The sequence below is a fragment of the Leopardus geoffroyi genome, chromosome D3 (genome assembly GCF_018350155.1).
Source record: "Leopardus geoffroyi isolate Oge1 chromosome D3, O.geoffroyi_Oge1_pat1.0, whole genome shotgun sequence".
In the NCBI taxonomy this organism is placed as follows: Eukaryota; Metazoa; Chordata; class Mammalia; order Carnivora; family Felidae; genus Leopardus; species Leopardus geoffroyi.
In genome coordinates, this window is record NC_059339.1 from 10,878,743 (window position 1) to 10,892,206 (window position 13,464).

The 13,464-nt window shown below is 61.8% G+C and overlaps 1 protein-coding gene across 4 annotated transcripts in view; it reads left to right on the forward strand.

Moving 5' to 3' along the window:
- The window catches only part of TPCN1 (two pore segment channel 1), a 63,978-nt gene extending 50,674 nt beyond the window's left edge, over positions 1 to 13,304 (forward strand). For 3 of the 4 annotated variants that reach the window (XM_045458802.1, XM_045458803.1, XM_045458801.1), the window contains 13 exons: positions 814 to 870; positions 952 to 1,005; positions 1,648 to 1,720; positions 2,685 to 2,792; positions 3,620 to 3,691; positions 4,263 to 4,352; positions 5,784 to 5,899; positions 6,664 to 6,710; positions 7,336 to 7,404; positions 7,579 to 7,663; positions 8,475 to 8,614; positions 8,735 to 8,815; positions 10,829 to 13,304. In XM_045458802.1, coding sequence (XP_045314758.1) covers positions 814 to 870; positions 952 to 1,005; positions 1,648 to 1,720; positions 2,685 to 2,792; positions 3,620 to 3,691; positions 4,263 to 4,352; positions 5,784 to 5,899; positions 6,664 to 6,710; positions 7,336 to 7,404; positions 7,579 to 7,663; positions 8,475 to 8,614; positions 8,735 to 8,815; positions 10,829 to 10,951 — 1,115 coding nt within the window. In that variant the 3' untranslated portion in view covers positions 10,952 to 13,304. Of the gene's footprint in view, positions 1 to 813; positions 871 to 951; positions 1,006 to 1,647; positions 1,721 to 2,684; positions 2,793 to 3,619; positions 3,692 to 3,987; positions 4,020 to 4,262; positions 4,353 to 5,783; positions 5,900 to 6,663; positions 6,711 to 7,335; positions 7,405 to 7,578; positions 7,664 to 8,474; positions 8,615 to 8,734; positions 8,816 to 10,828 lie in introns of those variants that run through there. The other variant, XM_045458804.1, reaches the window with a different exon arrangement.
- The last annotated feature ends 160 nt before the right edge of the window (positions 13,305 to 13,464 follow it).

Genomic DNA, 13,464 nt, shown 5'->3' on the forward strand with positions numbered 1-13,464 from the left:
GTTTGCTAACTGGTTCCTGTAGCCTTTCTTTTCTTTTTTATTTTTTTTTAATTAAAAAAAATTTTTTTAGTGTTTATTTTTGAGACAGAGAGAGACAGAGCATGAATGGGGAAGGGTCAGAGAGAGAGAGGGAGACACAGAATCCGAAGCAGGCTCCAGGCTCCAAACTGTCAGCACAGAGCCCGACGCGGGGCTCGAACCCACGAACCGTGAGATCCTGACCTGAGCCGAAGTCGGACGCTTAACCAACTGAGCCACCCAGGCGCCCCATCCTTTCTTTTATTTAAAATTTTTTTAATGTCTGTTTTTGAGAGGGAGAGACAGAGAATGAGTGGGGGAGGGGCAGAGAGAGAGGGAGACCCAGAATCCGAAGCAGGCTCCAGGCTCCGCGCGGTCAGCACAGAGCCCCCTGGGGGGCTCGAACCCACGAACCGTGAGATCCTGACCTGAGCCGAAGTCGGACGCTTAATCGACTGGACCCCCCCAGGTGCCCCTCACGGAGCCATTCTTAAAATCCAGGGAAGAGCAAACATTTTAATACTCAAACACCTCTTACACGGACTTGGCAACAGCAGTGACCTCGAGGGTGTTCTTAGGAATCCATAGCTATTTCCTGCGCAAAACCCCTGGCTGGTGTAGCTCACGTGGTAAAAGCACGAAGCGGAGAGAAGCCCCTGTCACACGGGCGTGTGGGGCGTCGCCCGGGGCTGCCGGGGAACGTGGTGGCCGGGGTGGGGGGGCTGCGTCTGTGAGCTAGAGATTCGCACACCCGCCTGTGCTTCCTCTGTCTGTCACGAGCCTGTCTGTTTGCAGACTTGGTGGTGGCCGTCAACGGGGTGTGGATCCTCGTGGAGACCTTCACGCTGAAAGGTGAGCCCTGGCTGGGCGACCGGCCCTCGGGTGGGCGCACCTGGTGCCTTTGAGCTTGAGCTCCCGCCTCCTGTCTTACAGGCGGGAACTTCTTCTCCAAGCACGTGCCCTGGAGTTACGTCGTCTTCCTGACGAGTAGGTTTCTGGCGGTGGCTTTGCCGAACGGCCGGGCCGGGAGGACCCTCATTTGCTTTGGGACCTCGCGGCTCTCCTTGAAAACAGGGAAGCCTGGGGAGAATGGAGCAGGAGTTGAGTCTGATCCCGTCCCACCCCCGTCCAAAGCTCTTTTGCGCTTCTCCGCCGCCCTCCGGATCCCGTCCCCATCCTGGGCGTGACTCACACTGCCTGGCCACCCGGGGCCCGCTCAGCTTCCGCCCTCGCCCCGGCCTGCGGCCCCCCCGAACAGCGACCCACTCCCCGGCCCCCCCGTGCCCGGGGCCCCTTCTTACCCGGGGCCTCTGCCAAGGTTGTTTTGTCCACCTGGCGCCCCCCCCCTGCCTGACATTCCCCCTCCTCCTATTACGCCTGAACGTCCCTGAGCGCACTGCACCGCCCTGCCCCATTCACCTGCCCCATTCTGGGGGTTGTCTGGAGGTGGCCCCAGTTGACCAGCCTCTGGGCCGGGCCTCTCCCGGGGGGAGGGGCGGTGTGGGTGTGACATGGCCTGTCGCAGAGGCTGGAGACCTCCGAAGGGCCTCAGAGCGGGGGACGGAGCCAAGCCAGGTGTGGGAGAGGCTGTGGTCGGGGCCGCTGCTAACTGCCTCCTTCTGTTCCCAGTCTACGGGGTGGAGCTGTTCCTGAAGGTTGCTGGCCTGGGCCCCGTTGAGTACCTGTCCTCCGGGTGGAACCTGTGAGTGCAAAGTGTGTGTCTTCCCCACGTCCGCGACCAAGAGAGGCCCTCTCCCCACACACCCGCAGCACACCTTTCTGCGGTGACAGGAGGAGGGGGCGGGGACAGGACGAGGCCTTTGTCCCCCCCAGTACAGCTCCGTCTGTGGCTCCGGGACACGCCAGGGTCAGGCTCTTGTCTTACTCAGGTCCCTTGGCCCGTTCCTCCGGGACGTGGCATCTTAGGGGGCCTTAGGCTGGCTCTTCCTGAGTCATTCGGCCCCTGCACCCACCCCTGACGACGAAGCTCCTGCCTCCCCCATGGAAACCACGATACCGACAGAGAAGAAGCAGCAGCCGGTTGGGGGTGGTGACGAGACCCGAGTGGCCCTTGTCCCTGTCCCCAGGGAGACCTCAGAGGCCACCTCCCGCCCACTTAAGTTGACTCGCCCGTGATATCAGGCTATCCTCACAAGGTCTCAGTCTTGACAAACAGAGGAGTCGAGGAGGAACAGTGGTAGCCTGTGCACCATGCTGTTTTCAGGGCCTTAACACACGTGTGCAGAGGACAGAGGCCCTGTCTGGGGCAGGGCTGGCTGGGCTCTAGGTGGGAATCCCGCCCTTTTCCTCCATAACCTCACCGGGGTCAGTGGTCACCCATAGAACCCGACGTATGGCGTTAGACCGGTGCAGGACCTTGGTGGGGAGAGGGGGTGGTTCTGGGCATTTCTGATCCCTGCTGTATGTGCTATGCCTGGAGGGCTGGCCAGGCCGGCCTCAGACACCCCCAGGTGGCAGGAAGCTGCTTCCTGAGCTGTGCGGCTGCGGGCCACCGCTGGGTACCCTCTGCTCTTGCTGAGGTTGGCGGGTGGGCTCCTTGGAAGGGAGCGTTGAGAATGGGGCTGGGGAGCGGGGAGCCGTGGGAGGGAGGCAGGCTCCGGGCGGGACAGGCCCAATGGCCCGTGGCTCCTTCCTCTCCCTCCCAGGTTCGACTTCTCTGTGACCGTGTTTGCCTTCCTGGGACTGCTGGCTCTGGCCTTCAACATGGAGCCCTTTTATTTCATAGTGGTCCTGCGTCCCCTCCAGCTGCTGAGGTGACAGGGCTGGGGCTGGGGAGAGGCGGGCAGGGGGAGGGTGGGAAGGCCTTGGGACTGATCTGGAAAGTGGCCGGAAGGAGCCAGAAGGTTCGCAAGCCTGGTGTCAGAGACTCACCCTCCTGTGACGGCACCCAGCCCCTGTCGCCTTCCTGTGGGGATGGGCGGCCCGCCTGTCTCCTCCCGTCACCGGGACCAGTAGTCTCTGACTGTGGAGGAGAAATGTGGCCCGCGGCTTGGGTGAACCCGGCCTGCGGTGAAATCTGCTGTAGCCACGGAAACAGACATGCTCAGAGTCATAAACCAGAAGGCCATGGCCTCTGATGGTGCGAGGGGCCCGACCCCATACATGGCCTTCCTGGGAGGAGAGGTGGAGGTGTGGGGGCAGCCAGGGCAGCGTCTCTAGAAGACCCTGTGGCCATGCCCCGGGGGTGGTGGCCGGGGTCAGGCGAACGTCCGTGTCCTCCCCACGCAGGGCGTCCTTCCTTTACCGATGACCCGTCCCTCGCCAGGCTCCTCTGTGGGCGTGGCTTCCGGTCCCTTCTTTCCGAGGTTTGCCACCCCGTCCCGAGCCAGGCCTTGCCCCTCACAGAGCCTCCTGGCTCCAAAAGAAAACCGGGGCAAATCGCCGTTAGCGAGAGACTGGGGGGACACGGCGGGTTCCGGGTCCCTCCGGGGAGGGCCATCCAGCCTTGGTGTCCCGGCCCCACCGCTGCCCCTTCCCGGGGCCCCGAGGGCCACCGGGCCTGGGGCAGAGAGGCCCCCCGGTCGAGGAGCGGGGCTGCGGCCGTGCCGGCCCCTGAGCGCCACCTGCTCTCGTCCCTCAGGTTGTTCAAGCTGAAGAAGAGATACCGCAACGTGCTGGACACCATGTTTGAGCTGCTGCCGCGCATGGCCAGGTACTGCCCCGCCTCTGGGCTCCAGGGCCAGGCGCCGTGAGGCTTGTGCCCCCGAGGGGGCGGCTGGGCGGCCGTCCGGGGCGGGGGGGGGGGGGGGGGGGGGGGGGGGGGCCGGGCGGGGCGGGGGGAGGCCTGGAAAGGACTGATGCGGAGAGTCTGACGGGTCTCCAAGGAGCTGAGATGTTGGCCACCACGTGTCTCCCTGGCGCCACTTCTCTCCTCTGACCTGTCTGAAATACCTAGCAGGGAGGGCAGGGAGCTGTCAACTCACTTACCGCCTGTGTCTACGTTCACAGGTAAGGGGTCACCTGTGAGTCTACCTTCACAGGTAAGGGGTGAATCTCTGGTGAAGGGGCATCTGTTCCTAGAGTCCTGATCCGAGCCGTTTTTGACCCCAGACCTGAATCACGAGGCCCCTTCCCTGCAGGCACTTTCCAGCTGGTAAACCTGGCTAGGGGCATGCCTGTCTGTCAGTCAGCTCAGTGGGTCTGAGGACGCCGGGGCCACCGGAGGCGCTGGGCTCTCCTGCCTGGCCCTAAGTCGCCCTGTCCCTTCTGACCCTCCTCCCCAGCCTGGGCCTCACCCTGCTCATCTTCTACTACTCCTTCGCCATCGTGGGCATGGAATTCTTCTGCGGGATCCTCTATCCCAACTGCTGCAAGTGAGTACTCGGCGGGGCCCGGCCCTGCCTGCCCGCCCCCCAGGGAGCCTGTGTCTCTGCGGGGGGGGGGGGGGGGGGGGCCCGAGCCAGCCCCACCGAGCAGGTTGCCCCCAGCTCAGGGGCCTCGGGCACACCTCTCCCAGCCACGACACCCTTTCGAGGCCTGGGAATCCCTTGGCCTTGTTTTCACTGGCTCAGTTCAGCGCAGTAGCTAAGTGAGGGACCTGGGATCAGAGAGGGCTGTCTCTGAAGCAGTGACATCTGAGCAGGTATCCCTGTCCCCAAGCAGACCTCTGTCACCTCGCCCTTGGGGCTGAGGCGGTGTTCAGGCTGCCGCAGAACCAGGAGCGGCCTGGGGCTTGGGGCTCGAGTCCCGTGGCTTCCTCCCACTTGTCTGGGGGCGGGGGGGCCTGGGCAGACACGTCATCTCCGGCGGCCTGTTGGCATGAGACAAGTGGACACCCGCAGGAAGGCCTCTGGGGACAGGGGTGGAGCGCACAGCCTCCACGACCTCTCCCTTTCTGCAAGCCACCACATTGAAAGCATTAACTCTGGATTCGCAGTGTTCTCTTTAAAATCTGGCCCGGGAGGCCTCAAGCACAAACTCCTTCCTAAGACGCTGGTAGCCCTTCCGAGCGTCAGGCTGAGCCCAGAACCAGAGGCCAATAGCAGGGGGCCCAAACTTTTTTTTTTTTTTTAATGTTTTTATTTAGTTTGGAGACAGAGAGAGACAGAGCATGAGCAGAGGAGGGGCAGAGAGACAGGGAGACACAGAATCCGAAGCAGGCTCCAGGCTCCGAACTGTCAGTGCAGAGCCCGATGCGGGGCTTAACCCACGAACTGTGAGATGGTGACCTGAGCCAGAGTCGGGCGCTCAACCGACTGAGCCACCCAGGCGCCCCGGGGCCCCAAACTTTATGCTGCCCCCGTCACCAAGGCACTGCCTGCTGAATAAGTTCCCTGGGGGCCCCGGGACCAGACGTGTAGAATTTCTGGCAAGAATGTTAACAGATCCGCCATAAAGGACCGGAAGGAAGGCAGAGAATAAGCTCTCAGACAGGGACGACCTTTCGGAGCACTCCAGCCAGGCGAGGAGCTCCCGCTCTGTGTGCACTACCCCGCACACAGGCTCTAGAGCAGATCCCTGCCTGGGGAGAGCCCTTCCCAGCTTCTCCCTCCGGTAGCTGGGAGGGAGAAGGCTGCTGGTGGCAGAGAAATGCCAAGTGGACACAGAAAAGCAGGGGGCAGGCCTAGGGGTTCCCACCAGCACCCAACAGGTGAGAGGAGCCAAGGGCTTCCCTTGAGCCAGGAACATGGGCGAGGATGCGGGGGGCTGGGCCGGGACAGATGCTCCCTGCCCGGACCTTGGACTTTTGTCCTCTGTCGAGGTGGCCCATTTCCCTGTGACTTTCCCTCTGCTTCCCTGACCAGTACTAGCACAGTGGCCGACGCCTACCGCTGGCTCAATCACACCGTGGGCAATAGGACTGTTGTGGACGAAGGCTACTATTATCTCAATAACTTTGACAACATCCTGAACAGCTTCGGTGAGTGTAGGGGCCCCAAGCAGGACAGTCCCCGGGGCACACCGCCTCTGTCACCGCAGGCCCCAGACACGGCGGAGCAGAGCTGTCTGAGGCCTCCCCTCCCCCAGCCGTTTGCCACACTCTCCCGAGTCCCCTCGAGCCTCAGTGGAGCCTGTGGTTTGCCCGGTCCCAGGGGTGCAGTCCAGGCCAGACGCGAGCCCTCACTCACCGCCAGGTCTCGCTCCTGGGAGCAGAAGAGCCCCGCGCTTTGCCGGAAGGGGTACAGCCCGACGCTGGGGAGCCCACCCCCTGTCACAACCCCACACCGCAGGGTGGGGCGCAGCCACACCAACCTGCCACGGTGCCTGCACTGACCCAGGCTCAGGCCCACACAGCTCTGCTCCTGGGTTCCGTGGAGAGGCCGGGGCAGGAGCAGGGCAGAGGTCAAGAGGAAGGGGAGCCCCTCGGGGCATCCCAGATCTCTGCCGAGCAAGGTCTGCCAGCTCTTTCCCCACCATCCACCCCCAGCCCTGGTTGGTCACAGGCAGCTGAGGCAGGAGGCACGCCCTTTTGGGGACAGGCCGAGTTTGCCGCGCTTCCTGTGGGGTGGGAGTCGGGGGGTGGGGGGTGGCGCTCACTTCTGGAACTCACAGCCCAAGCTGGCAGGTGGGATGCCATCAGTTAGGTGCACGGCACCCAGGAGAGGCGGAGACAGGCCACCTGAAACGGACTTTGAAAAAGCGAGCCTGATCAAAACACTCCTCCTCCTCCCTTCCCTTTGGCAGTGACCTTGTTCGAGCTCACAGTTGTCAACAACTGGTACATCATCATGGTAAGGACCTCGGTCAGCTCCTGGGGGGGTGGGGGGGATCTTCCCACTAGCCTCTGAGACCACCGTGGTCTTACCCGGCCCTGGACGGGATGCGTCGCTCTTGTGTTCCCCGATGGGGTCCTGGGTCACACAGGGTTGGGGTTCTGCCGAGAGCCCACTGTTGGGGCTGGGCCCCAGGAGCCACCCCTCTGCATCTGCTAGACATGGGTTCCATCCCTGCCCCCCGTACAGCCCCTGGCGGCCAGGAGATGCCCATTAGCCTGTGGGTTTCCGTCCTCCCCCCACTGTGGCAGGGGCTCTTCGGTCAAGGGGTGGTGTGGCAAGGGTGGTTGGCTTTTGTTTCCCATTCCCTAAACCCTTCCGAGTGCCACTGCCTCTCAGAGCACAGACCGCCCGCGTTAGTCTTAAACCCCGCGGTCCTGGGGAGCATCCGGGCCTCATGCAGCACAGGGGAGTTCTGAGACCCGGGCAGCGAGGTCCCCCTCCTGTGTCTCCCACAACCCAAGGCCAATCAGGCAGGGTCTGTGTAGAGCCGGCCACGTGGGGGACCACGGAGGGGCCCGGGTACACGGAGACCCGGCCCCGCCCAGGTGCCTGCTCACTGGCCGCCTCCCTGTGTCCCCAGGAAGGTGTCACCTCTCAGACCTCCCACTGGAGCCGCCTGTACTTCATGACTTTCTACATCGTGACCATGGTAGGTCCCCGGCCCCAGCACGCCCTTCGCCCCTCACCCTTCACCTCTGAGTCTCCGGCTGCCCCTGCAGGGTGGTGGCAGCCCGGGGAGGAGGGGCCCAGCCGGGCAACGGGCATCGACGGGCTCTGCTGAGTGCGGGCCCCACAGCAGCTCACACCCCCTACCCCCCGCCAGGTGGTGATGACGATCATCGTTGCCTTCATCCTCGAGGCCTTCGTCTTCCGAATGAACTACAGCCGCAAGAACCAGGACTCGGAAGGTCTGTGCGGGCAGCTGCGGCCCACGCGTCCCCCGCTGCCCACCCGGCTGGCTGCCCCACTGTCCGCTTCTTGGCTGTCTGGTTGTCCGGGCCTCTGGCAGCTCAGCTGATACCTGTCTGGCTGACCTGTGACATCCCTCATTCACGCTGATTTTCACGCACGTCACGACCGAAGAACGCCCTCGATCTCATTTTTAGAATAAAAACGTTACGTGTCTGAGATTAGAAAAATCACCCAGCAGGGACAGGCTTCCTGTGAGCACAGCCGCCCTCTGCCCCGCCTCCCTGCGCCTCCCAGACACTCGTCACCCTCTTTGTTATCACCTGCGTCCACAGTGTCGTTCTAGACTTGAGGGGCGTAAATGTCGCGCCGGTGGCTCCTCCTGCAGCTTCGGTGCTCGCAGCCCTGATCACCGGCTCGCCTGTTCCAGGGTGCAGGGCTGACGCGTACTGATCATTCTTGCCCCATCCTCCAGAGCCACCACATACCGATTACTCGTCTCCAAATCGCTGTCCCCTCAGGCCACGGGATCATTTGCTGTTTGCCCAGACTCCCTGCCATAACCTCTGTCCCCTAGAAGCTGCTGGCCCAACCAGCCGTCCTGCCAGCCGCAGCAAAGGGAAGGGAAGGGGCAGGATGAGAGTGCCACGCGGCAGGGGGTGGGGGGTGCGGTTTCGCTCAGAGAGAGAACCTCGGGACCCCCCCCCCCCCCACCACCCGGGGCAGCAGGGAGGATGGCTGAAGCGGACCAAGGCAGACCGGGGGCTCTGAGCCCCAGGCTCCTTCCCAGCGCCGGCTCCCCTCCCACAGTTGACGGAGGCATCACCCTGGAGAAGGAGATCTCCAAAGAGGAGCTGGTTGCCGTCCTGGAGCTCTACCGGGAGGTGCGAGGAGCCACCTCGGACGTCAGCCGGCTGCTGAAGGTCCTCTCTCAGATGGAGAGACACGAGGTGAGGAGCCTCAGGGCCGCTTCCAGCGGAGGGGGCGGGTTTGAGCTTCGCGTAGGCCCTCCCCCACCGTGCTCCCCTCCAGCCAGCTCGGGCAGTCCCTAAGCCTCCGCCCTTCTTTAGCAAAACTCCGTGGTGTTTCTGGGACGGAGATCGAGGACCAAAAGTGACCTGAGCCTAAAGATGTACCAAGAGGAGATTCAGGTAGGAGCGCCCCTGCCCCCGCTGCCTCGGCCTTCGCCCCGGCCGGCTCCTGCCTGGGGGTGGGCCTCCCGGCCCCGGCCCGAGTGTGGAGCGGCGCTGGCTAAGGGGGGGATCGGGGCCGTCCGTTGGGGCCGCCGCCAGTGGCGTCTGGGACGCAGGGTCGGGCGGGATGTGGGCTCCACCGCGAACCCTCAGTCCTCCCCCAGCACAAGCAGCTGTGGTGTGCTGTTTCCCTACGGCACGGCCACCAGGACGTCACCCCCTTCCTCGCTCTGAGCCAGAACCGCAGGTGCAGTGTGTCCCGCAGGAGCCAGATGGGCACGAGGGGGTGCGGGGGCCGTGCTGCGCAGGCCAGGGCGCCTCTCCTCAGGTCCATCGGGTTCTGCCGTGTCCTTGGGTCTCTTGGCTCTTTTGGCTGTTTGCGTTTTGGTTTTTTGGTGTTTTTGGTAATGTTTATCTATTTTGAGAGAGAGAGAGAGAGTGAGCACAAGCAGGGGAGGGGCAGAGAGTGAGAATCCCAAGCAGGCTCCACACTCAGCACAGAACCGGACGCGAGGCTCGAACCCACAAACCACGAGATCATGACCTGAGCTGAAATCAAGCATTGGATGCTTAGCTGACTGAGCCACCCAGGTGCCCGTTTGGGGTCTTATTTTTGTTCTCATTTAAGAGAAGGGAGAAGTTTTATATGTATATAAAGCCTTCTGTTCGATCTCCGGGGCCCAGGGCTCGGGGGAGAGTCTCCCATGCTGCTTGCGTGACGGTGCCGTGGCTGGCATTCCGGCAGCTGAAAATCCTGTTTTCACTGGGACGGTGATGACCAGTGTCCACGCCCAAAAGGCAGGGAGGCTGCAGTCCCCAGAGCTGAGTCACACGCTCTCTGTGAAAACGTCAGGGGCGAACAGACACATGGCAGCTCAGGAAGCAGGAGTCACGGGGGCGCGAAACCAACAGGGGCTTTGGCTTCGCGAAACCCGGGGGGAGAGTGCCGGTCCGTTCCCACCTGTGGAAGGGGGGCCATCTCCAGCCCAAAGCAGAGGAGACGGCTTCACGGGGGCATGCGCTCAGCTGCAGGCCTTGTCCTTTGTCCTCTGCCCGTCCGTCCACTCCCAGCCTCAGTTTCCCCCCCCTGGCCAGTGCTGGGCCACAGAAGAAGCCCATCTCAGTCTTTTTTTAAGCCGTCAAGTTCTGTGGTTCAGACTCTTTAAAAACATTAAGGGAGGTTTTTTAATTCCTCGATTACCTGAATACCCATCCCTGCAAACCGTGGGTGACGTGACAACGGTCTTAGGCAGGTGGCATTTTTTTTTTCCCCAAAATGCTTTCACAGCCTTATTGGAGGGCACGCAGGCAACGTGGGAGTTAGGGGAGGTGCTTCACCCAGTTCACCTGGCTTTTCTGCAACTTCTGAGCCTCGCTTTTCTCAGGTGTTTCACGAGGACACCATTCCTGCCAAGCCCAAAAGGGGCGACAGCGGGGAATCCCTTTGTGAAGGACAAGAGATTGCGTTCACAGAGGATGATTACTAACTGCCTGGGCTTCTCTTAAAGAGTTGATATGTGCCAAGGAGAATGTTTCCAAGGAGGTCTCCAAGCCTCTAATTAATAAGGGAAAGATTTCTTTCTTTCTTTGTTTTGAGAGGGAGGGAGAGAGAGAATCCCAAGCAGGCTCCACACCATCCACGCAGAGCCCGACGCGGGGCTCGAACTCGTGAACTGCGAGATCACGACCTGAGCCGAAATCGAGAGTCGGGCGCTAAACCGACTGAGCCACCCAGGCGCCTCAATAGGGAAAGATTTCACTGTAATTTTTCTGTTTGGGCCATATTCCGGATTCCCAGTAGGTCCAGGGCTCAGGGGACCCTGCGGTCGCTGTTGGGTGACTTGCAGCCCCGCCCCCTCCGTCCTGAGGCCCCTGTTGCCCACTGTGTGCCGGGGTGGTGGGGGGAAGGGGGCGCAGGGCTGGCGGGGAGGAGTGCAGCCGGCTCAGCGCCCTGTCTGCGCTCTGCTCTAGGAGTGGTTCGAGGAACATGCCCGTAAGCAAGAGGAACAGCGGCGACAGCTCAGCGGCAGCCGCCAGGCCCCCTCCACCCCGCAGCTCCCAGGCAGCCGCCAGCGCTCCCAGACCATCACCTAACCCCAGCCTGCGGCAGCCATCCCTTCTATGCAATAACACAATAGTATTATTTTACTATGATGTATTGAAGAAAAAAAAAAAAGGTGTGTGTGTGCGCGCGTGCACACACACACGCACACACACACACCCATATATATGCACATATTTATATATAGGAAGAGAAAAAGACAAGACGGGGTTTGCTGTGCAACCACCTTGCCCTGTCTTCCTTAACCCCAGAAGTCACTTTGGTTTGGGGGGGGTGGGTCAGGCCACCATGAGCTCTTCCTAATGTGGAAAGTTCCAGAAGGCCTCTTCAGAAGAAGAGCACTTGGATAGATCCTGCCGATCTCTGCAGGGCTCGCCTTCAAAGTGGGCCAGCCCCTCCCCAGGCCAGAGCCAGACCGTCTTCCCGATGCTGCTCTCACACTCACGTCCCAGCTGACAGCTTCCCCAGTAACTTTCCCTGTGGCCCGCGTCACGGGGTTTCTGTGCCCTGCTTTAGGGACGAAACCACTTAGGATGGAAAGAACCTACATCCTCGGGGTTAGTATTTCTATATATATGATAATGTAATAGAACATTCCTTTGGGGGAGCAGTGCCTAGGTCCTAATGGAAAGAGTAATCAAGGGGTGTGATTATACCCGTGTGGTCAGATCCCAATTAGCCGGCGCTGGGCAGCGCGAGATTGTGCGAATTTCACATCCCGGCTCTGTAAGCCTTCTCTCCCACATCCCACGCTTCCTTCGGTTTAACCCTTGTTGCTGCAAATCCTGAAATGGCCTCCTTGAGAACCTCGGCCCAGCGGGAGGAGGAAAGCGAGAAGAGGCCAGGCTGACGGCTAGCACCCCGGACCAGTTCCCGAGATGGGCTTTCTCCCCCAAGTCCCTTTTCCTTGCGATCGTCTTGTTCAAGCAGAGACACATCTTGGGTAACACGGGATTCTGCTAAAGACAGCGGCAGCCCCTTCACATCGTGCATTAGGTGCTGCTGCTGGGAAGGGGCCTACAGGGACGTCCACAGCAGCCCTGTGGCTGGGCCCCTGCCAGTCCACGTGGACCGCTCCCCCCCGCGCCTTGAGCAGTCACCTCCGTGGACTCGACCGAGGCCAGAACGGGGGCGGGGTGGGGGAGGGGGGTGGTGCACAAGTAGGTCGGGTTGAGTGCTCGGTTAACCAAGCTCCCCCGTGTCTCGTGGGAGTGCTCGCTGAGGTCGGCATGGCTGGGGTAGGGCCTGTGCTCGAATCCAGAGAAGGCAGTTGGGGGGCCGCTTCAGTGGGCGCGGCAGAGGCGGGGTCAGAGCACAAGGAGCTCCAAGGTCAGCTCTCCTGGGCTGCCGACCCAGCCTGGGCTTCCTGCCCCTCCCCCGGCTTCCCAGCTGCCTCCACTGCCTTCCAGAACTTAGGAAGGTGGGTGGGCAGAAGGTCCCCGGCCTGATCCCAGGGGTGCCATACTGGCTCGCCCCCTTCACCCCGTCTCTCCCCGGCCATCCGCAAGGCCAAGCCTTCTCGGGACGGCCCTGATGACGCTGCACAGCTGTGCCCCTCCCGGGGGGGTGGCGTGGGGGGGGGGGGCTTTGTTTTTAAAGCACAGCCCTTTGGGGAAACAATGAACCAGTGAGATCTCCATGGGGCATCAGGAGACTGGCATCGTCCTCTCCGGCTCTGGAGGGCCACCAGCCAATCCAGGCAGCCCTGCACCAGGCCGTAACCCTTTGCCCTCTCCAGAGAAGGAACTTTATTTATTTGCACAATTGGGTGCCTTTTAGCATTTGTGTATTGAAATGGGTATTTTGGAAGCAGGAGTCGAGGGACAGCTTACAAAGGAGGATAGGTCCCCTGCCCTCAGTGCCTGGGCCTCATTCTAGTCCCTTCCCCCCGGGGAACCGGGGAGGGGCGCCAGGGTCGTTGAGGCCCCGGTGTGGGGGATGGGATGGATGCCGCGGGCCAGACTCCCATTGGTAGTGGGCGCCCTTGTCATTGAGGCTAAGGACGGCTGGCCCCTGGGGGTCACCCAGGACTGTGAGCTCTCAGGGACCTGGGACATCATCCAGCTCACATGCCCTCACCTCCCACGTCATAGCTGAATGAAACCGAGGTCCACCTCGCCAACCCGCCCTGGGTCCTGCAACCTGCCAGCAGCCGCGATGGCACTGTGCCCTGCCCCGCTTTGGGGGGACGCCATCTGGTCCCTCCTCCTTGCTTCCCTCCCCCCACCCAGCCTTACTCCACACCATGTGACAATCATTTTGTATGGATAGCGGGACCGACGCTGCAAGGTTTTGTACATCGGTGTTTTGTTACCTAGAAAACCCAAGAAACCCCACCGTGTCTCCGGATTTCTGGCACATTAATAAAGGCCTCTGCTTTGTAAACGTGGCTGCCGCCTCGTGACTTCCGTCAGGTGCCGTCCCGTGGCTTCCCGTATTGTGGGGAAGGGGGGGGGGCTCGTCCATGGTTGCCCCTGACCCCCCACCCCAGCCCCACCCCTGGACGTGCCACAGATCCATCAGGCCCAAGAGCCTTTGGCCCTGG